At 41.4% G+C, this 23,928-nt stretch overlaps 1 protein-coding gene across 1 annotated transcript in view; it reads left to right on the top strand.

Moving 5' to 3' along the window:
• Nucleotides 1-3,611: 3,611 nt before the first annotated feature.
• Nucleotides 3,612-23,928, top strand: part of PHYHIPL (phytanoyl-CoA 2-hydroxylase interacting protein like) — a 104,777-nt gene continuing 84,460 nt past the window's right edge. Inside the window, exon 1 of the mRNA XM_069980313.1 lies at nt 3,612-3,997. Within this exon, the coding sequence (XP_069836414.1) occupies nt 3,892-3,997 (106 nt within the window). The 5' untranslated portion in view covers nt 3,612-3,891. The remainder of the gene's footprint in view (nt 3,998-23,928) is intronic.

Raw genomic sequence — 23,928 nt, 5'->3', positions numbered from 1 at the left:
ACAGCTCATTTATATGAGTCTCCGCTTTACTACTGAAGATGTAGGTGGACTTCTTCCCCATTAGTGCGACTGCCCTGTTTACTTCTATATAGGGATTAAATGCCTCCTACTAGAGGAAACACACACACACATATATATATATATATATATATATATATATATATATATATATATATACAGTGGTGCCTTGGATTACGAGCATAATTGGTTCCCGGTCGGTGCTTGTAATCCAAATCCACTCTTAAACCAAAGCACATTTTCCCATAAGAAATCATAGAAATGCAGACAATTGGTTCCACACCCCAAAAATAATGATTTTTTATTCTGGATAACATGTAAAACAGTTGAAACAAACATTCAGAAACAGCAGAATCTGTGATATTATAAGTTACTGTACCGTAATGGAGAGGATGGGAAACACAAGGGTTGACAGAGACTGCAGGGAGCATGAAGGAATGAGCAGGCACATACATGCAGCACTCTCTGTCTGGGAAGAGAGGGGTTACAGCTATGGAGAGATTACCTCCACAGTCCTGTCCCCTGATGTAAGCCGCAGCCTGAAGTGGATCTGCTATGATTTGGAAGTTGAGGTAGACTGCCTGGGTCAGAGTACAGGGCTGTAGACCCTGCTATGCAGACCATGCCCCTCCCCCACTCCCCCTCCCACCCAGTACAGGGAGCTCTTAAACCAAAGCAATGCTCTTAAACCAAGTCACAATTTTGAAAAACTGTGAGCTCTTAAACCAAAACGCTCTTAAACCAAGTTACTCTTAAACCAAGGTACCACTGTATATATATGAAAAACTGCTATATATTAGTTAGTCATAGTTAAAGAGGACCTGTCACCACTCCGTCTAGTGTTAGCAAAAAAATGCCCATGCTCTGTGTTGTGCCATTCTTCTGTTAGGGTATGTGCACACTATGGAACCCCGACGGAACACCCGTCAACGATTCTGCAGCTTTTACCCTCTTGCGGACTCTGGTGGCCGCTTGCATCTCCACAGCTCCCATAGGCTCCATTTTATGGTTTGCCAGATTTTGCAGTCCGCCCAAACAATGAACCCACTCATTCTTCGGGTGGATGGCGGAATCTGGCAAACCATAGAATGAAGCCAATGGGAACAGTGCCAGAGTGCGCGAGTGGGTGCGAGCTGCAGAATCTGCGAAGGGTGTTCCGTCGGGATTCCTTAGTGTGCACATACCCTTACTCTAGAAATGTATCCTTGGAATAACCAAGTGAATTTGTCAGCTCTATAGTATGCTCAGAGCTGTAGACAAGGATAGAGGGCTGATGGGGGGGGGGATAAAACTATTTATACCTGTCTCTTAGCTGATGGCGTTGTAAAATCATTAAAATCATGTTTTCCTTCCAAGTTCAAGTGTTAAAGGGGCGGTGCTGAGCTGAACCATTTTTGCCTCTTCTTTCCCCCACCCCTCCCTGCTGTATATGATTCATGTACAAGCTTTGTCTTCCAGCATTGAGCCTTGTGCATTAATCACACAGGAAAAAAAGAGGTGGGGAAGGGAGGAGGCTTGTTTGCTGCAGCTAGGCACAGCCTCTATGACTTCAGCTTAGAAAGAAAACATGATTTTATAAATGTGGAAACAGCCATGTGTAGAATCAGTGGTAAACTACCATTGTTATTGTCATCTTTACATAGTACATACTACTGACTTCCTCAAACAGTGATGAAATAATATATGCATAATGTAATGCATATAGTCCCAAAATCATGGCTTTTATGGTTTAACTAATGGAAATCTTTATTGGACACGTCTCATAGTTCTTCCTCCATGGTTATATATGAGTAGTCAACAATCAGCCACAGTTTTCAAAGATGATTCCCCATGCATAATGTATTCAAATTTTTATTCTAGTTAAGTATTATTGCTTGTGGGACTTTAATGATGGTTTATAATCAGGGATGGGGAACCTATGGCCCTTCAGCTGCTGCAAAACTACAATTCTCATCATGCCTGGGTAGCCGCAGGTTTCCCATCCCTGGTTTATACTCGTAAAATCATAGACATCATACTTTTTTCACGTAGCATATGGTCCCGATCACTATGAAAATCTGTTCCATTGTTATAAAAATGTATATGAATGAATATTTGTAACACATGGAGAGATTTATAGCAATGTTTTAGTGTAAGATTCTCCTCTCTTGCTCATACCAACCAATCACAGCTCAGCTTTCATTTCTCACATTGCTCTGATAAAACAAAAGCTGAGCTGTGATTGGTTGGTATGAACAAGAAAAGAGAATCTTACACTAAGACAGCGCAATAAATGTCCCTCTTTACGTGTATTCATATACAGAGATAGCCACAAAAAAACACATCTTATAGCAGATACCATCACACAACAAGAGTACAACAAAACTCCATCAATCATGGTTTAAAGCAGGGATGGGCGGTCCTCCCGCTGGATCCGCCCGCTGCACTGAGCGGGCAGACAGCGGGAATCATTACCGAGAGTTCGGGTTCATACGAACCCGAACCGAACTCGGTTTGGACCATCCCTATTCCCCATCCCTGGTTTAAAGAAAACTGTCTTAGTTGCCCCTAGCAACCAATCAGATTCCACCTTTCATTTTCCAAAGAGTCTATGAGGAATGAAAGGTGGAATCTGATTGGTTGCTAGGGGCGACTGAGCCAGTTTCACCTTACACCATGTTTGATAAATCTCCCATTCCCCCCCCCCCCCCCCCCATATTCATATGAGTGTTGTGCTGCGCTCCCAGCCCTGGTTTATTTTTTAAGAAAGGAAATGTTCCTGGAAATTCTTTGAAAAACCATATTGTAATACCACATACTAAATCCACCCAGTATACTGTTTTATCCAAGTCAGTATAGCAAGGATGAGGAACCTTCAGCCCTCCAGCTGTTGCAAAACTACAACTCCCATCATGCCTGGACCCGATGCGAATTGTAGTTTTGCAACGGCCAGACGGCCAAAGGTTTCCTATATCTGCAGTACCTTATATATAATTCATGTCTCAAAAACTGCTTGGTAATTACTGCAATGTGTGAACTGTGTTTAAAAAGATCACAAGATTTGCTATAAAAAAAAACCTGACCCTACCTCCATTAGCAATGTTAATGACATAGCAATGAATATATATATATATATATATATATATATATATATACATATGCATAATGGCTTGTACATGACACTGTGATTGTAGCTGATTGTAGCAATCCTATTATGCATGCAAAGGTAAGCGATTACAGCAATTTGCCTTAGTAGGTGAATGCTTCTTGTGGCTGCACTCTGCATCCATCTCCCCTGTGTCCATGTAGCTTGTGAGTGTGTGTGTGTGTGTGTGTGTGTGTCCATGCAGCTTGTGTGTGTCCATGCAGCTTGTGTGTGTGTGTATGTGTGTGTGTGTGTGTCCATGCAGAGTGTGTGAGTGTGTGTGTGTGTGTGTGTGTGTCCATGCAGCTTGTGTGTGTGCAGGCAGCAGGGCACTGATCTGTGTGTGACAGAGATTTAGCTTGCACTGGATGAAGCCTATTACATAAGAGCAGGCTTGATCCAGCCTTGTGCAGAGGCTGCTGCAGCTTCATGAATGAGGGAGTCAGGCATCTGCAGCATACAGGCTCACAAGTCAGCAGCTCCTATGGACTTGAACCATTCCCCCACCCCCTTCCTCTTCTCTCTCTGCCTTGAGATCAGTGTGTGCTGCTGCTGCTGCTGGGGACACTCCTTCTCTCTGCCCATGTAGGAGCCATTCAGCAGGCTGGACACCGCCTCCTCCTCTTCCAGCCAGATCCAGGCACTGCAAGGCACCTCTGAGACAGCTAAGGAAACAGGGAGACTACCAGCAGGGCTTGCAATCCACCATCCAAGACACTATCCAGCAGCTCCTGCTTTGCAGACACAACATGGAGGTACCACGCCTGAGCCAACACATCAGCAGCCCCAACAGCCCCTGTGAGGAAATGATCAAGAACCTGAGCCTGGAATCTATTCAGCTGTGTGAAAGGGACGGTAAGACCCCCAGCTCTTTAATCCCTGTAATATAGACAGTCCTATGTGTCCACTGAGAACAATAGATTCCCCCCATGCACCTTAATGCAATGTGCATACAGCAAGAGGCATGCTAATCCATGTCCAGTATATAGGTTGCATGATCCAGACCTGCTGTCAGCTATTGATTCTCCTCTCCCCCCTTTGTGGGTGATTTGCATTGCAGTATTTCACTATATACTATGCAGCTCTCTCTTTATGCAAAGCATGCTTACAAATGGATCTTTTGCTCTGCTTCACTGGTAATGCCCTATGATGCCTGAGCAGCCAGCTGGCTTAGCTGCATCATTGTATGTAGAGGATGCTGATTGTGTACAATAAATCTTTGTAATATTAGGAGATTGTATCCTACAGATGTATCATCATGTAATTATATATATGGGGGTGGGGGTGGAAGGTAGCTATGTATTTTTCAGGACCATGGACAGATGATCCTACAGCATTCTGGGCTAGGAGTCAAGAAATGCTGCTAAGCATCTGCACTCGACTGGCGCTCAATGTGGTGTAGCAGAGTCATAAAAATGCTTCAACTGTTCCTATAGTCTTTAGAAGATTAGTATTCCAGACTGTAATGAATATGTATTCCTCCACCCCGATACTATGGAAAGTAGTTCATTTGTGAATCTTTGCGAGAGCGTTTCATTCATTGGCGCACTTGCAGACGTTGGGGTCCCCTGACACACCTGTGTGTAAATCTGCTTTGTTCTAATCATATACTGGTATAATATATCACAGATATATAGACGATGCATATGATGCCCTATCCATGCAATGTCTTATAACCCGAGTGCCCATATGCGTCTTATCAATCAGGGACTGGCCAACTATCATCCTATTTTATTAGCCTTGGTGCATTCCACTTGAAAGTTCCCAGCCTGTGCATTTTCTCCCATAGTAGATGTGTGGCAGTGCAAGGCAAGGGATCTAAGTGGTCACTGCAATCCAAATTCCCTCAAATTATATCCCGGCTCATGTTGTTTCTCTATAACATGTAGTGGCAGCTCCTGTGAAAAATCATTTAATGGTACTGTCATTTTTATTTAGTGCCAAACTCTGACCAGGAAAACAACCGAGATGTTAATGGAAAGTGAATAGGCTCTCACCGCCATGTTACAATTAGATACACAGGTGGTAGATTGCACTTATATTACTGTTGAATATTTGCGCCTCCAAAGTTATTGTTACCATCCACATGATATATACCCTGTGTGTTGTACTGGGAATTGCAAATAACTTTTATCACTTGAATTAAATTGGGTCTTTTACGTCTTATTATGTTGTGTAATATAAAGAAGCAGTAATGTTTTTCATTTGGATGTGGATTATTGTTACAGAAACAATGCAAGCCATAAAAAGTATGGATCATACTAATTGCCTAAAGAATAAAATATTACTTCTGGTCAGCCGGACACGTAACTGGTCCACTTATTTTTGCCCATATTTGTGAGTGAATTTTTCCATTGATGTTCCATAGATGTATTTTTTCCTTACTATGTGATACTAAAAAGTCAGCACCCATACATTTCTATTTGAGTTGAGACATTATTCCTCGTCATGATGATATTTCTACTTCTACTGCCATGGCTATCACTATACAGCAATGACGGACTCAGATCCTGATGGACCTTATTAACCATCTCATTTCCAGTCTTTAAATAATAGAAGAACTCAGCAAATAACATTATACTTGTCTTTAAATACCAGTCAAAACCCCAACAACATGGAGACTAGCATGAATGTGAACAGAGATCAGAAGTTTTTTTTTCCAGCAAAAGAAGGGGTGCCCCACCCAGCCCCTGTAGCTAAACCTGTGTGGTTTCTTGCCGCTGTAATGTTTGGTTTTAATGTGTAATTATAAAGTTATTTAAAAAGTTACTTGTAGTGCAGCACAGTGCACAATAATCATTTCTCTAAATTATTGTAATTTTCATAACAGCATCTAAATACCTGGGGGGGGGGGATTGTCCACAGTCCCGGCTATGCATTAGAAGACAGAGCCCCCTGTTCCATGTCCATGATACCATAAGCAGCGTGAGACCCAGGGTAATGTGATTCTATGGAGTTGGGTCTTGCGATGGCTGTGGCTGCTATGATCCTAATTCAGAATTATGAGTGACCAGAAGCGCAGACAACAGCCACGTCTTAGAGACTGAAAAAGAATTTAAGTGATTTAGAAGAATGATTATTGTGCACTATAATCACTTTTCATATAACTTTGCAGGTACACTTTAAATGCAATTATCAGTGTAAGCTCTCCAATGGCCTAGATAATGGTGGGGGAGGGACACAGCCACCTGAAACATCACAGCACTGCTGTCAATGGTCATGATGGAGATAGAGTATGCTAGTGGAGCCATAATGTAGTAACATGCACATTTCACTTAATATATTAGTGAATAGTTCACTTCTATAGGATGCACGGATCTCACATGTCACAAAATCATGATACATAGGGAATGTAAAATTAATAGCATCAATGTATTATAGACCCCACACAGGGGCGGGAATGATCGGTCATTAGCTCTGTCAATCTAAAAAAAGTGATTGTCAATAGATGTCATTCTTTCGGGGGCAGGCCACCAGCCTCTCCAGACTGTATCCATTTTGAATGTAAAAAATCTGCACTGTTTGAACAGAGACATAGATTTCCCATTGCAATGGGAGGTGGTTTGTAGATGGATTTCAGCACAGCATATATGGTTAAAAAAAACCTCTATACGAACACAGATTATAATAAACCAATTTCTGTGCATCCAACCAATCTCTTGTGTCTACTGCCTATCCGTGGCATCTCTTTCCGGATAAGATACATATATAGATACTACTGTCAAAATGAAAATATGTGTGGGAAGTAGTAGGTTTCCATATATAGCATCTGCCTAGATGTAGGCCGCAGTATATTCCCGTCTTCCTTCTATTTTAACCAGTATGTCAATTATGAAATGGCAGATTGGATCATATATCTATATACTCAGAATTACTTTCTCAATGATGTTCCAATGCTTAGGTTTTTTACTATTTTCTTCCTATTTGTCTCGGAATCTGCTAGCAGTCTCACATTGATGCTGCAGGGATAATGTAGTATTACGCAGAACCTATGCAGCTGGATGACCTTGTAATCCACATGGTTGTTCCAAGTCCTTCAGAGCAGGAGCCCCTGTATCCCGAAACCCTCTGATGGGGCTAGTAGAAATCTCTATGCCCTAATGGGATATGTGCACAGGGATATGTGTCCATAATAGTACAACACCTTTAAGAGCTATTCCTCTTTGCAGTTAAGGTTACATTGTAGCTAAATAAAGTATGTTACTTAGAGAATGGGGACCAGACTTTCCCAGCTGAATGCAGAAGGTGGTCAGCACGCGCATCATAGGTGATCTCTGGCTGACCCGCCACACCATTTGGGATCCCGGTTCTTGAGATCATGGGGGTCCCAGCGGTCAGACCCACTGCTATCAGATACTTATCCACTATGCTGTGGTTAGGGGATCATTTATTAGTCACTGGAATACCCATAGAAGACCGGTGAATAACATGTAATATTTTATAACAGTGAAGAGGTTCAAGAGGTCAGATGAATTAGGGAGCAAGTTCCTGTGTTAGAACTAGATAAAATGGGTGTGTATGGGAGTCTGAGTGACGTGGCTAGGGGCCAAATTATGAGGGTTAGATGACTGGGTCAAAATATCCAAAATGGCAGGTTGTAAAGGGTGTTCAGAGGATGCTACTGCTTAATAATAGTGGGGACAACCAGCAAGGCACCTGAGTATATGTGTATTGTTTACTTGAGGAATAAGGGACATCAGGATGTACATTGGGAAGAAAAGCTGCTGGGGGCACTGTCTACCTATAAGGTTCACAGGGATTGCAGCTTCAAGCAGGACCATAAATGGGGGCCTTAGTACCCACTCACTTCTTTAAGGTTGTCTGCATATGCCTGACCTGCTAAAATTTACCTTTAAAGCTCAGGAGCAGAATTAAAGTGATGAACCAAGAAACCAAGGAGCAAGATTCTGCACTGACAGGAGCAAAGGAGATACCAATTAAAGGGATAGTTCAGCAAAAAATTTGTAATGTACTTCTATTAAAAAAAACTTGAGTCTTTCAGTCTTACAGTACTTATCAGCTGTTTTATGTTATGCAGGAAGTGGTATTGTTTCCACTCTGGAGAGCAGGAGAGGTTTTCTATGGGAACTTGCTACTGCTCTGGACAGTTCCTGACATTGACAGAGGTGGCAGCAAAGAGCACTGTGTCAAACTGTAAAGAATACATCACTTCCTGCAGGACATACAACAGCTGATAAGTACAAATCTTTGGCAGTGGTTCATTTAAAAGAATTTTTTTTCTGAACAACCCCTTTAACCCCTTTCTCTCAATTTGGTATCTGCCTAGGCTGTTCTCTAACAAGAGTTAACAATAAGTATTTTTTATTTAACTTTTATATAGATTGATTTTTACTAATTATAGTTATGAGCAGGAAAAGATTAGCATTAAAGCTCCCTGACCTTCAGCTCAAAATACCATCATGGGTAGGGTGAAGATCCAAGCTAAGCATTTGCATTGGGACATGCTAACCATTAGCGATACTCCTAAATATTGGTAATGTTCTAGTTGGGTTCTGACATTTATGTGGATTATAGTCCGACATGTATCCATTACTTTATTGCTAAAGCACTCAAAGTTTACCATTTACCACAACATCGGAATGGTAGTGGCCTCATTCTGCAAGATAGTCTGCCCTGCAACACGGTCAAAAAATTTCAAAATAGTTTGAGGAAAATGAGAAAGAATGGGCATTCAGTCGGCAGATCTCAGTCTGATTAAACATTTGGGGCATACGGTAAAAAAAGGAGTCTGATCCATGGAAGGTCATCCTACAGCTTGTAGGCCTGAAAGCATCTGCTGATAACATCTTGGTGCCAGGGAGCAGAAGACACTTTTCGAAGTTTTATGGAATCCATACTTCAATGGATCAGAGCTGTTTTGGTGCAATATTAGCCAGATGATCTTACTGTAAATGCTAATCTGTGTATACCATTTATATATGCACTTGGATTGCCTAAAGCATTCTTTCCAGCTCAGGTCACTTGGATGAGTCGGGTATTGATTAAACATCCTTCTTTAAGCTGCTATTTGCAGGTTTCTACATTTGTCCTGAATTTGCCCCTAGTTTGCATTTCCTTTAGAAGTGAACATCCTAAAGGAACTAAGTATACAGCTGAGTGTGTATTCTACTTCCATTGTTTGCTGTGGTAAATTATACTAAGGCAGCCTAGGTGATCATTTCCCTAAATTTTAAATGTTCAAATATGTAGACAAATGATACATAGAGAAGAGACAAGAGTCCATCTAGTTTCCGGCATAGTAACCCTACTGTGTTGATCCAGAGGAAGTAAAAAACCCTTATGAGGCAGATGCCAATTGCCCCATCACAGGGAGAAAAATTCCCTCCTGACTCCATCTATCATTACTTGTATCTAATGTGTTACATTATTTTTTAGGCATATGGAATATTTCCATTTAAAGCTGCCTATGTTACCAATGGAATTTATCTAAAAGTACACATTTCTATACTCTTCACTCTTATGTAACATCATAAGGTGAAGTAGTCAATGCCATACCAAGGTCATGATGTATTATCATTGAGTTTGTATAGTTTTTCTCGCTTAATGGTGTTTTGTTGTATACCATAAAGGTTGTGTATTACCCTGGCCTCTGTAATTTGTTTGCAAGCAGGTCAAAATGAACTATATTATATTTGATTTGTATAAAATTATTTCAATAATCAAAATAAAAAGCCCAAACAGATTGAAAAACCTGGGCAGTGTCGGAACTGGGGTATCTGGGGCCCACCAGAGGAAATTATTCTGGGGGCCCACCAATTGCCAACCAGTGAGAAACGATATGTCAGTCAATGTTAGAGCAGGTTCTGAAGCTGGGGGCCCACTGGAAGATCCTCTGGTCCTCTGGTGCGCCAGTCCGACACTAAACCTGGGCCAAGGTTATATAAAACAGTGAAAAGGTACATAAAAAGTAACACCTACTACAGTGCCATAATGATTGGTCTTTATATTGGTTCTCTCCAAAATACTTGGCATACAGTTCGGCATACTGTACCATTGACCTGGTTGACATCCAACATAAGCGTGAGATAGAGGAGACATAATAAACAACATGTAGTAAATTTATGGACTTGCCACACTTACGGGAAGGTCTTCTAGTTTTTTTTATTTGGTAACATAGACACAAATCAAGGATAGGAAACAAAACAATGTTCAATAGTTGAGTATAGTTCTAGATTTATGAAATATATCTCATACACATGAAAGGAAATGTATTGCAGATGTTTTTACATATCAAGTAGAGGAAAAATTATGGAATCATTGATAAAAAAAAATACACAAAACTCCCAGTTAGTTTTTTGTTATTTTTCAGTGGTCTTTATGACGCTTGAGGCCTTGACTTTATGAATGATAAGTAAAATTTGCATAGCGATGGATCGGCTTTGCAGGCAGAAACTTTGCCGTAGAAAGATTTTTTTAAACATTTGTACCATTCTTTTTCTGTCCAGACTGTCGGCTGTCCGTGTCATTGAACTTATATCTTTCCCAAAGAAAAAATGTCATCACTCTTTGCTCTGTGGCAAGGTGCCTTATCATACTGAAAAATGACTTCATCGCCAAACCTAACTTTCATGTAATGAAAGAAGTGTCTAAAATCTCTCTGTCCACCTGTGCATTGACTGCCGAGGTAATGATTTTCATGTTTCTTCATCCCTAACCTGACATGAAACCCCATATCATAAAGAAGAAGGCAGTGATCCAGCACAAGGAAGTCAAATTAAAAGTGCTGATGGTTTATTGTGGATAACTTAAAAATTGCGCAGACATCACAGGGGCAAGAAAGAGTTGCATTTCTGGCACAATTTTTTATAGTAAAAAAGTGAGTTTTTCCAGTTATTTATTATTTGCCCGTATCAAAAGTCCTCTTTCAACCTCATCTCTATATATTTCATTAGAATGGCACCAGATTAAACAAGCCCCATTGGCCTCTACACCTGGCCTCAGGTTGCCTCCTTCTGGCCAGACGTGGTTTCCGTCCTTAATTCTAAATGCTAAAATTTTTATCTCTTTACCAGTAGACCCCCATCTGCATATTCCTCCAGATGACCTGTTTTTTTACATGACTGATTCATACCTTTCTTTTGATAGCAAAGAGATACTTAAGGTTAAGGTTAAGGTTTGACATGCCCACGATGGATCATGTTATCGCCTGATGGACCAGCTAGATTCAAAACCTGCTAAGGCAAAAAGAGCAAAACCCTTTTTCAAGGTTCATCCTTACCTTTCTGGACCGGTCAGAAATCCAGACAGTAGTGTATTCATTTAGAAATATGAAATGATATCTAGAGGCAGGCATTGCTGTGTCACTAGGAGCGCTGAGGCTGTGAGATAGAAGGGGCACAAGTTGGAATTAATTGCAACGCTTGGGGGGGGGGGCACTCTGCAAGCAACGGGGGGGGGGGGGGGGGGTTGGTGTAGGTTTTAGTTTGGAAAATGTGTAATTGTGGAATTATGTTCATTGATAGAAAATTCTGTATTTGCTTTGGCAAGGCTATCTTTACCCCTCATTGTAAGCCCACTAGGGGCCTACCAGGGACTGTGGAAATCCTTCACAGGATGGTTTGTGGGGATTATTGTTTATTATTGTCGTACTGTGGATTATGCTGTACATGGACTCTTAATTCCTTTGTATGTACTGTACACTTAAATATTGGAAAACTTTAATAAAAACCCAATGAAAAAACCCCCAAAAAGCCCAATTAACTTGGCCAATGCCGTTTTTGGGATTTATCTGAATACTGCAGTCATCCAGCACAGAGATTTTTTGTATATTTTCCATTTTCAAGACATTTTGACTCTTTAATGTTTTTCTCGGTCTATCTATGGGTTTTCTTTTTCAGTCTGTACTGGCTTACCTACAGAAGGATTTCTTTCAAGTCCCTTCACTCCCCTGCATTTAGCTGTTCTGTTTATAGGTCATGTCTAGAGATGAGCGAACCTCGAGCATGCTCGAGTCGATCTGAACCCGAACTTTCGGCATTTGATTAGCGGTGGCTGCTGAAGTTGGATAAAGCCCTAAGGCTATGTGGAAAACATGGATATAGTCATTGGCTGTATCCATGTTTTCCAGACAACCTTAGAGCTTTATCCAAGTTCAGCAGCCCCAGCTAATCAAATACTGAACGTTCGGGTTCGGATTGACTCGAACCCGAACTCGGTTCACTCATCTCTAGTCATGTCCATGTCTCTTAAAGGGATAAGGCTAAAGGCCTTATTACACAAAGCGATTATCAGCCGTATCCGGCCTTTATTGCCTATTATCGCCTTGTGTAATAGAAGACAATGATGGCACAATGTCGGCTGATCGTTGTCTTTCAACATGCTGAAACATACTCGATCAGGATAGCAGCGAAATGCTGCCGTCACTCTTGTGTAATAGGACCGGTGGCAGCAGACCGCCTCTGTCTCCTATGGGCTGCCCGGACAATCCCCTGCTCTTACTCGCTCGCTGCCGACATCTGTAATAGTCATACTATTTTGTTTATACATGTGCTGAATTTTACACCATTTGGACTGGCAACAACCAACATCTTTTGCCATCTGCCATGTTGGAGAGTTTGAATTTTTATTGTGTTCCTGTTTTACAAAATGCTTAGGACTGTAGGGCAAGCTTATCACTGTGGTGTGAACAGTTTATTATTTGTATTGCCTGGATAACCCCAGTTCCACTGAGCTATTCCCCACCCCTCAAATATAAAGTGACCGGGAGGAAATGTTGTCTACATGAGTCATCATTGTGACATATTGCCGACCATCCTCTCTTCTGTTCTGCAAATTGCTGACATATTTTCTGCATATTTAACCTCACTGAATCTGTCATCATTTCATTTATAGGTATTTCTAGTCCTGTCACATGTCCTGGGTGTTCAGACTCCGCACTAGTCATCAGATACAGCTGGGAGAAGCACTTTATTGAGCGCTTTACTCCAGTCTCACTCATTCTCACTGCAGGGGACAGTCTATTTATGGCCATCATTTAGTGCCAAAAGACAGCTGTCGTTTGATAATGATGGCTGCAAATAATGATAATGGAGACAGATCCCAACCAATCAAAACTTTTGACATGCCCCTATGATATCAAAAGGTTTTTAAAGGGAATTTTCCGGGACTTTAACTCTAGTATCTTTAGGAAAAGCCATCAATATGGTATAAATGGGGCAGGACTCCCAGTTCCCCCAGTTCATTGTGGTTTTTAGGTGTTAGTAAATGCACAGTGCTTTGCCTTCTTTATTTAAGAAGACCACCATGTCCGTCTTGAGGCTGTGCCCCCTTTTTATCGGCTAAGCAGTAGGACCCCCGCTAAGAACCGGTTAAGTTCAGATAAAAGTCAACTTGAAAGTAAACAAAGTCATTTTTCTTTATTTCACCATAAATTACCTGTCGCCACATAGACTTTTTATTGAGAGGTTTCTGTTTAATGTTTTATTTGGTTATTACAGCATTTCTGATAACATTGTTACAAAGTAACAATTAAAAATCCGGATTGAAAAACAGTGAAGCCAGGGAGCCTATAATGACAGGGAGGTTAATATATAACCACTGGATAAACTGCAGAACTTTTTTCTACATCGAAATCCACAGACACAGACGTTTCCACCTCAGATTGCCTGAAAAAAATAAAATGCATCAAAGCCTTGCTGCTTGTTTTGTCCTGCACTCTTATAGAGAAGCATAGGATCACTGTGCGTGCCCTGATATAGTCACCCCTGTCCTGGACTGGCTAGTCTGTAGACTGATCTATATGGCTTGTTCCATTGTACAGACTATTCTACATTGAGAATATCGCTCTTACCTGTCTGTGTTCCACCAATGCGCTCCTGCATGCTTTTCCGTGTCCCCGCCCACTGACAGCCTGCTCAGCAAATCACTGCACTGTCTAGATAATCCTGAGAGCGCCCGGGCCGCCAGGACATTTTTAAGACTGGTGCTGAAAAAGCAGGTCTTAATACATGTCCCCCAATATCTCTATGCATCTACATTATAGCTATATACACCAGCTAGACCACTGTCCTTACAGCAGAGTGGTGGTCTGTAACCTAGACAATGAGCTGTCAACAATGGGAGGGAAAGAACAGCATATCAGGAAAAGGAAGCAAGTTTGCCAAATGAATGTATTTGCAAAAATAAGTTGACCAGTTTTATGAGATTATTCGTATTAGTGCAGATCGGAATACCCCTTTAGCCTAGATAAATTAGAATTATGACAATGCTAAATTACTAGTAGGGTTACATGCTATAACATGTCCAAATGTCTTTAGTTCCTATCTGCATTTGGCAGCTCTCCTTGTGTATCCAAAGGTCAAGGTGTGCACTTTCTCTGGGGATGCAACCTTTCAAGCTTGCTCAGGGCAGCGTTTGGCAGACATGCCATCTGTGCATGTGCCCTCCCAGCAGGAGAGATCAGTAATGCAGCTGATAGCTTACTGCAATGTGACTCATGACAATGCAAGACTGGCACTGTGATAATGGGTCTGGCACTAAGGGGATTACCATTAGACTGGAATTATAGGCTTTGGGATAAGATTGGCACAACTATGCCTTTTCCATTTTTAACTTGTGTGTGAGTGTGTGTGTGTGTGTGTGTGTGTGTGTAGGGGGTGGGGGGGGGCACCATTTTACTCTCTATCACATGATAAAACTGTTCTGGGATACCTATATTGTCCATCCATGGTCTTACCCCAATTTATCAGATGTCTTTGTTGTAAGGCACTCCTTACTGTATGTTGTCTAAACTTACACTACAGAAGTCATCAGAGCTCACAGTAAAATCAGTAAAGATCACTTTTCAAAAAGGATATGATAATTTTTTCCATTTCATTCCATTTTGCAAATGTTTTAAATGTCTAAGCTCCATCACCATCGCAGGTCACTCTTACATATAACAGTTGTTATTTTTCTATAAACTTGTACAAGTGCCAACTGCTATTCAGGAGAAAACAAGTAGATGACAGGGACATAAATATTCACATCAGGTGACGACCATAGACTTACATTATCAGAATTGGCCATTACAGAGGTGCAGCTGAAGAGTGGATCACACTACTGCCGCGCTCTCTCCCCGGCTATATCTCCCAAACACTGTGGTTCTGAGCAGTGAGACCCCCTGTGATCAATAACTTTTGACATGTCAAAAGTTATTTTTAATGACAGCTACTCTTTAAGAAAAACATCTCCTCCTTCTGTTACATTACCCTAAATTACCCTTGTTACCGGTATTCCTATATACATTGAGATAAACAGCTTATCGTGCAATTTCTTAAATTGTTAGGCCCCTTGCCCATTACATTTTCATATATTTAAGAACAAATGGAGAAAAGGATCATAATGGAGAATGAAAACATTTCCTTATAAGTCGGTAAAGAGAACCCGCCAAGACTCCTGACCAGTCTATTTTAGAAAATACATGTATCATGAAAGAACAGTTCTGGAACATCTCTTCTTATAGGTATATGTGGGCCCTTCCCCCGTTATTTTTACTTGAATTGTGTGACATGATAACCAACTGGGTGCTACCAATTGGGGGCGCATCCCTATACTGTCTGGCACTGTCAGCTCATAGTGTCAGCATGGTGTCAGCATGGGGACACAACCCCTAGTTGGTAACACCCAGTGGGTTGATAAGTCGCACATTTCCAGAATAACAGAAGGGCACATCACAGAGCTGTAAGTATAGGTAAAGCATGTATTTACTAAAACAGACAGGCTAAGAGTGGCGATAAATCCTCTGTAAGGAATCTTTCAATATGTCCTGTGTTTTAGTCCGCTACTCTTTTTGATCTAACTTAGATCTTAGATTTGATCTAACTTAGATCTGACTTATGGCCACAAGCCCTGCTACCAGGGAGCCAAATAATATTTTTTAAATTATTATTATTATTATTATTATTATTATTATTATTATTATTTTGTGCATATGCAAGTTGGAATGTTTGTGTTTTTAATTTATTATTATTATTTTTTTTTATAATTTTCATAATCTGTCAATACATCCATTTGGGACAGGAATAATCTTCTTCTATTCAAGCCACGCATAGGGAATCCCAGTATCTAACAAGACAGGCAGTTTCTCCAGATCATTAATCCAGTTCCTCTAAAGAATGCTCTGTCTCAATATGGCTTGCATATTAATTAAATTCCATAGGTCACATGACCAGCATAACAAAAAGTTTAAATCACTGTAAAAAAAGAAAAAAGAAAAGCAGTTGCTAGGAGACACTGTAACCACAATACAATAACTGTCTGGAGGCCTAACTGCAAAATCTTTGCCTGCGCTGGTCGATGTTTATGACCGTCTTTAATGGAGGAAAAAAATATTCTTTATGAGCCTAAACAATTATTTACTCGAGATTGCTTGTAAAATACAAATCCATTAACAAAAATGTAAATTTATGGCTATGACCTATAGCGTTGTTTAGCCTGTTTGCAGTATTCAGTGTCATATTAACCATGGAATCATTTACTGTGTTTATTGTGTGTGCTTTTTGCAAATACGGCTATTTACTATTTTCCTGGGCTTGGCTGATACTACGCAAATAAACATAAGAAAATGCAGATAGCTGCCAGCCACATATAAGAAAGCCCACTGTATTTCTGTCTATGCTTAGGAGTCCTGTGGGCTGTCTTCTGATTGACATTGTATGCAGTTGTATAAGCAAAGGCTGTAAGTCGCTGAGTAGGACCACCCACTGGACTCCTAAGCAGAGAAAGAGCAGAGGTGAATTGAGTATAAGGGATACTGAATCTTTTTCTATAAATCTATATGTCAATCTGCTTAGCTTTTCTTTCTTTATTATATACTGCATGCAGGTAAATGCTACATGTTTAGGCTATGTTCCCACTCCTTGTTTTTCACTAAAGAATGGATGCTTATTGCAATGGAATCAGCGTTTGTTTTCCACTGCAGGGGCGGCATTGCATTGAAGTCAATGCAGTGCCGCTTGCTGCATCCACACAGCCTTAAGTTAACGCCCTTTCTTTAGAACGGGCATTAAAATAATGTACCTGCCTATTATTTCCTGACGCTGTTCAGTGACCAGCGTCCAGAAATAATAGCTGTTCAGCTATTAGTGAATGGTTAATTGATTTGCCAGAACACCCGACGTTGCCGCAAATCAAGAGTTAAAAAAAGGACGTTCTTGCAGCCGATACCTCTGGTATCGGCTGCAGGAGTGTCATGAATGCAGCCCGGCGGCCGGCTATGCAATGCAACAGACGCTGTTAAACCAAGTGTGAACATAGCCATAATGTGACAGGATCACTTTAAAGGGAACTTGTCCTTTGTTTGGTCTAGTTTCTTGTTATAAAGAATTGGACAGTCTGGCAGCATTCTTGCTAGATACTTTAAGGAAACAAACTTTAAGAAACAAATTTCTTAAAAGTCAAGGACACTGATGATACTGCAGCCAACACTCAGTGGGTGTGCCTGGATAGTAGAAATTATAGGAAATTTTATATGATGATGGATAAAGTGCTGCCTGCATACCATATCTGCTCAAATTCTGCTACTCCAACTAATAGGGGGCAGACTGAGGATAATTTTTGTAGTGTTGTCCTAGATATGAAATAAGGAACAATACATTGTACAGGCTCTTATTATATTAGGATTATGTTGGTAGTAGCGACACATAAGCAATGAAAACCATGGTGTTACTGTATCTTTCTGCTAATATAAGCATACTACAGTAATATAATGTTAATGTGCATAGGATGGGCCTCTGCTATGTCCACCACTGGTCTGCTTGTGCCTACTTCTTAAAACTGTGCTGGGCTAATAAGACTGATTTCCACTTTTGTTATATTTTTATGAAAGTATCTGAGTCCTAAGAATAAGACATTAGGTATCCACAATATATTTGTGTGGCCATGTCTCCTCCTTTCATATTGATTTTATCATTATTTCTCCAACATGTGAATTCATACTTTGTATTCCCAGTTACCACTGGGTTGATGTTGATTGTTTTTCTTTAGAATACATGTATATTTATGTAGTTCTGCTTATGTACCACTCATCTCATAACATATTGGAATAATATAGAAGTTGTAGCCTCCAGGGCAGGAAGAAGATCCTCTGGGAGTTCTACATAGAACTGCCTGGAACCAAATAAAACAGTAGCCTGTCCAGTAACATGAGGCTTGTTCAAGGTTATTTTCATTCAGGCCATGGTTAAGAGCTTTTTCTCCACTATGAAATCAATATGAAAATCGAAGATATGTCAGCCCCTAGTATTTTATTATCCCAATTACTTGGCTGAACCAGCCTTTCTGTTGTGTTAATAAAACTGAAACATTTTCACGGCATGTACAGAACATAAGGTGTGTACAGGAGGAGGCCCACATGTAGCTGCAGTAATCCAGCATTACAACCATAAAGTCTGAAACTCAGGCACCTGTTTCCAGCACAGAAGTGTAATATCCAACACGAAGACTTCCGAAGATCTTACGAAGGCTGCTGTAGGTTACACTGGAGGAAGAAATACTGTTCAATGAAAACCTGTTATAAAGTTGTAAAACTTTGTAATTAGTGTTGAGCGGACTTGCAAAACTATTTCCGGCTGGAGAAGTTGGATGCATCCTAGGGAGTCCTGGAAGGCCTGTAACTGTATCCATGTTTTTCTGGCAGCTCAAGGGCGGCATCCAACTTTTCCTGCCTGGTTTGGAGAAAGTTGTCCCACCCGAACAGTTCGGCAAGTCCTCTGTAGTGTATCTTAATTACATTTTTTCAAGTTTAATAGTAGATGCCGAGAGACCCTCTAGTGCCGAGAGACCCAAACAGGCTCTCTGCTAACTTTTTTGCTGTGTTGGGACTAACTACCCTGTTTCCCCGAAAATAGGACATCCCATTAAAATAAGACCTTGCTTAAAAAACAACAACAAAAAACTGGCTAAATATAAGGACTCCACGAAAAAACCTAGCAAAATTTTTGCTTGGAAGCATGCCTGCCAAACAGAGCACTTGGGCATGCAGCTGTGATTCTTTTTAGCCTGCTGCCGTTGTTCACTACCTTCACCATCTGTTGCAGAGCAGCTGCATGCAGGACATGAAGACCATCATCTGCCGCTAACCCTGATGTTCCCTTCCGCCACTGGCACTTGTAAATGTACAGGCGAGGCATCAAGAGGCCCATTGCCTTCCACCATCCCTGTTGTCCCCTACTGCCAGATGTAGAGCTGCACAGAGTCTGCTATTATCCTGTTGTTTGCCCATATACCACATGCTGTCCCTGCTGTGCTGTACAAGTGTGCATTTTGAGCTCCCCCTGGTGGCTGAAAGCCGCCATACAGTGCACTCTGTCCCTGCTGTGCATGTGAAATGTGAATTCTTCTTCATAAGACATCCCCTGAAAATAAGACCTAGTGCATCTTTGGGAGCAAAAATTTATATAAGACACTATCTTATTTTGGAGAAATCTGGTTTTGTGTTCTACCCATGATCCCATGCTATGCACAGTGATCTTGCCTGCAGAGAATTGCTGTGTGTGTGGTAGGTGCGTGGTGACAGTGGGAGTCTTAGCAAAATGTTGTGCATGCTTAGCGGCTTCTGATGCTTCCTTCAGTGTTGTTTCTCTGGCCATGATGCTATTTCTTGAAGTCCAACAGTCCTCATTTATTCGTTGGAGAACAAAAGTATGTAGTTTTGTGCTCTTATCGGGATGCATATGTTGGGGTTCTCTAATAGAGCAAAGGCCCTATTACACCAAAAGATATCTGACAGATTATCTTACAGATTTTTTCAGCCAAAGCTGAAAAAGGAGGAAAGGAGGAAAAATCTCAGTCTTATTTTTACGACCTGTTCTGTGTTTATAGTCTGTTCCTGACTTTGGCTGAAAAAATCTGTCAGACATCTTTTGGTGTAATAGGGCCCTAACACGGACTACTGTGCTCTTCCATCTGTCTCTATCCTGTAAAAAAACATACACCATACTTTATGTCTTTTTACCCCATGTATGAAGGGTGCCACTAAGTGGCATCTGCTACAGCAGTGCTTCTCAAACTGTGAGGCGCCCCCTAGTTGCTGGTGAGGCCCACCTGACGAGGCAGTTCTCACAAAAGTGACCACAAGCTGCACAATCCTTTCCCAGACTCCAACAATCTCTACTTTAGGAACATTATTGACTCATTTTGTACTTATTTTATATTATACAGAGATTAGGAGACAATTGGAGGGTAGACTGAACAATAGTTTTTGCATGGACTTCTATCATAGATGGTGAGGCTCTAGCACCCTCTTGGTCAATCTGGTGAGGCCCAGGCATCATTTTGTCTGTTGGCTGAGGCTCCAGAAGAAAGTTTGAGAAGCACTGTGCTACAGTATAGCTATATTTTGGAAATGTAGGTTAAGGACTTTCCCTGACGTATGCACCAAATGGGCACTGCTAAAACAGTGTGAACCTAGCCACAACAGCTCAGCACATAATAGCAGATACAGTACACAAATTCATATTACTGACTCTCCACTGGTATTGATTAAAGTTAAATAAAAGTGCAGCCAACTAACCAGGCCTTAGTGCCATCCATTAGCACTGAGTGGATTAACAGCAAAGTAAGTTTTAAGGCACAGATAAGACACAATAACTAAAAACTTATGAGTAGTGTTCATCAATCGTCATTTATCAGCCTGCAAGCTTGTGAAATCTTAAAAGAACCAGAAAAAGAAATATTTCAAAACAATACATCAAGACAAAATCCAACGCATAGAGAAGACAATTAAAAATGTAATTCTTTCTATTATCTAGTGGAAAACATCCGTCCTTCCTTAGATTCCAAAAAGGTTATTCTATTACAAATTGTGGCGTTGATATGGGGATTAATTTTTACTCGCGTAACACAACTAAAGAAATAGTAAAATATGTTTTAAATAAGCAAATTTGTAAAACTTAAGTTACCAAGGACAACAAGATTTCAGGTTTGATAGATGGGTCTACAATGCCTTCCCTATTCTCTGTTTTGATAATTTGAATGAAATGCCACATTGTAGACGGAGGACAAAAAATGCTTGTCTGCCCCAGGTGCCTGGAAAAGCTGGATACAGTCCTGAACTGGATCTAGCTTTTCCAGGCACCCAGAGTGGCACAGAGCAGTATGGAGTTCACAAGCAGCTGGCTGATAAGCAGATTGCCGAGCAGATTCGTTTGTACTGTAAATTCGCTCATCTCTATCAATCACCCCAAAACAGAAATAAGTCTTCAGTTGAAAAAAGTTGCTTGTATCTTAAAGTCCCCATTAGTGTTGAGTGAGCATGCTTGGTCAAGCATAGTGCTCAGTTATAAACTTGAGTCTCCCATTGATTTCAATGGGGATTGTTACTCAACTGAAAAATGGTGTGACTCAAGTAAAGAGCACTCATACTGTACATTTTAGTGCTCAATCGACACTAGTCCCCATGCACTTACTGTTTATCTGTGATTTTGAACATCCTGATCCAGAATCTGGCAATTCCAGACTTTTTTTTTCTTATAATGACACTGGCACCAAAAACAGTAACTTCTACCAACACCATGTAAAATTTGTATTTGAATTTGTAAAAATATATTAAACTCTATTTGAATTTGTGAAAATATATTTTCTGACTATATATAGTGTAGGGGGGCAGAGATTATTATTATTATTATTATTATTATGTATTTATAAAGCGCCCTTAATTCCAGAGCGCTATACAATAGAAAGGCAACAGGCAGGAACAATACAAGATCAGAAAACATTACGTGAAGGCAAAAGACAGACTGGTACATGGGGGAAGAGGACCCTGCCCGCGAGGGCTTACAATCTATAGGGTATGGGGAGAGAAACAGGAGGTAAAGTGCAGCCATTCAAGTGTGATGCAGAGTTATTGTATGTTGTAGCCAAGTTTGAAGAGATGGGTTTTCAGGTTCCTTTGAAGGACATGATGGTGGATGAGAGACGGATGTGTCGGGGTAGCGAGTTCCAGAGTATGGGGGAGGCTCGGGCAAAGTCTTGGAGGCGGTTGTGCGAGGTACGAACAAGGGGGGAGCGCAGATGGAGGTCACTGGAGGATCGAAGGTTGCGTGAGGGACGGTAGCGGGATATCAGGTCAGAGATGTACGGAGGGGACAGGTTGTGGATGGCCTTGTATGTCATGGTCAACAATTTAAAGTGAATATGTTGGGCAATAGGGGGGCCAGTGGAGGGATTGGCAGAGGGGAGAGGCTGAGGCAAAGCGAGGGAAAAGGTGGATTAGTCGGGCAGCAGTGTTAAGGATAGACTGGAGGGGATCAAGGGAGTTAGCTGGAAGGCCAGAGAGGAGGATGTTACAGTAGTCCAAGCGGGAGATAATGAGAGCATGTCCCATTAGTTTGGTGGAGTCAGGGGTGAGGGAAGAGCGGATTCTGGAAATGTTTTTGAGGTGAAGGCGGCAGGAGGTGGTCAGGGCCTGAATATGTGGTTTAAAGGACAGGGCAGAGTCAAAGGTGACCCCAAGGCAGCGGACTTGGGGGACAGGGGACAGAGTGCAGCCATTGATAGTGATTGACAGATTAGAAGGCGGGGTGGAGCGAGATGGGGGAAAGATGATAAGTTCTGTTTTGTCCATGTTGAGTTTTAGAAAGCGGGAGGAGAAGAAGGAGGATATGGCCGACAGACACTCTGGAATCCTGGATAGCCAAGAGGTGACATCCGGACCAGAGAGGTAGATCTGAGTGTCATCGGCGTAGAGGTGGTAGCTGAAGCCGTGAGACTCTATGATATGTCCCAGGCCAGAGGTGTAGATGGAGAAGAGAAGAGGCCCAAGTACAGAGCCTTGGGGAACACCAACAGTAAGGGGACAAGGAGAGGAGGTGGTGTGAGAATGGGAGACACTAAAAGTGCGGTTGGAGAGGTAAGAGGAGATCCAGGAGAGGGCTAGGCTAGTGACACCAAGGGATGAGAAGATTTGTAAGAGGAGAAAATGGTCAACTGTGTCGAAGGCAGAAGATAGGTCAAGGAGAAGGAGCACAGAATATTGGCGCAAGGTTTTGGCAGTCAGCAGGTCATTAGCCACTTTGGTGAGGGCAGTTTCTGTGGAGTGGTGGGGGCAGAAGCCAGATTGCAGGGAGTCAAAAAGCGAGTTGGATGAAAAATGGGAGGAAAGTTCATGGTAGACATGTTGTTCCAGGAGTTTTGAGGCAAAGGGGTGAAGAGAGATGGGGCGATAGCTGGATAAGGAGGTAGGATTAAGGGATGGCTTTTTGAGGATGGGTGTGATGGTTGCATGTTTGTATAGAGATGGGAAGACGCCAGAAGTTAGTGATAGATTGAAGAGATGGGTTAGTGCTGGGACAAGTGCTGAGGAGAGGTTGGGGATAAGATGGGATGGAATTGGGTCAAGTGCGCAGGTGGTGAGATGTGATGTGGAGAGTAGTTTAGAGATGGCACACCACTCTTGATAAATTCCCCCCTGTGCCCAGCCCAGTGAATGTTACCTGAGCAGTATACAGTATATAGTGTAGAAGAGACTTCTATTTGAATTCAAATCAGCCTCAAATCCAAATAGAATCTGACAACTGATTGAACCAAATCCTCCTGAAATGGATTTCCGGATGTTGGCTCACCTCTAGCGGATACCTCACCATGGTGGATAGGATCTCTGAACAGTAAATTTAAACTAAAGCCAAAAAAAGTAAATGAACTCATCCACTGCTATATTCAGGCTTCAAGCAGAATATACTTTTTGGCTAGGTAAAAACAACACAACTGAAGTTACATGCTGTTTTATAAGCCTCGGGACATTTCTAATGATAGACTATGAAAAAACAGCTTTAAATACATAATTGATG

This window comes from Dendropsophus ebraccatus, chromosome 8 (assembly GCF_027789765.1).
Source record: "Dendropsophus ebraccatus isolate aDenEbr1 chromosome 8, aDenEbr1.pat, whole genome shotgun sequence".
NCBI classification, from domain to species: Eukaryota; Metazoa; Chordata; class Amphibia; order Anura; family Hylidae; genus Dendropsophus; species Dendropsophus ebraccatus.
The sequence above is the reverse complement of the archived record's forward strand: the minus strand, read 5'-3'. Positions and strand labels throughout refer to the sequence as shown.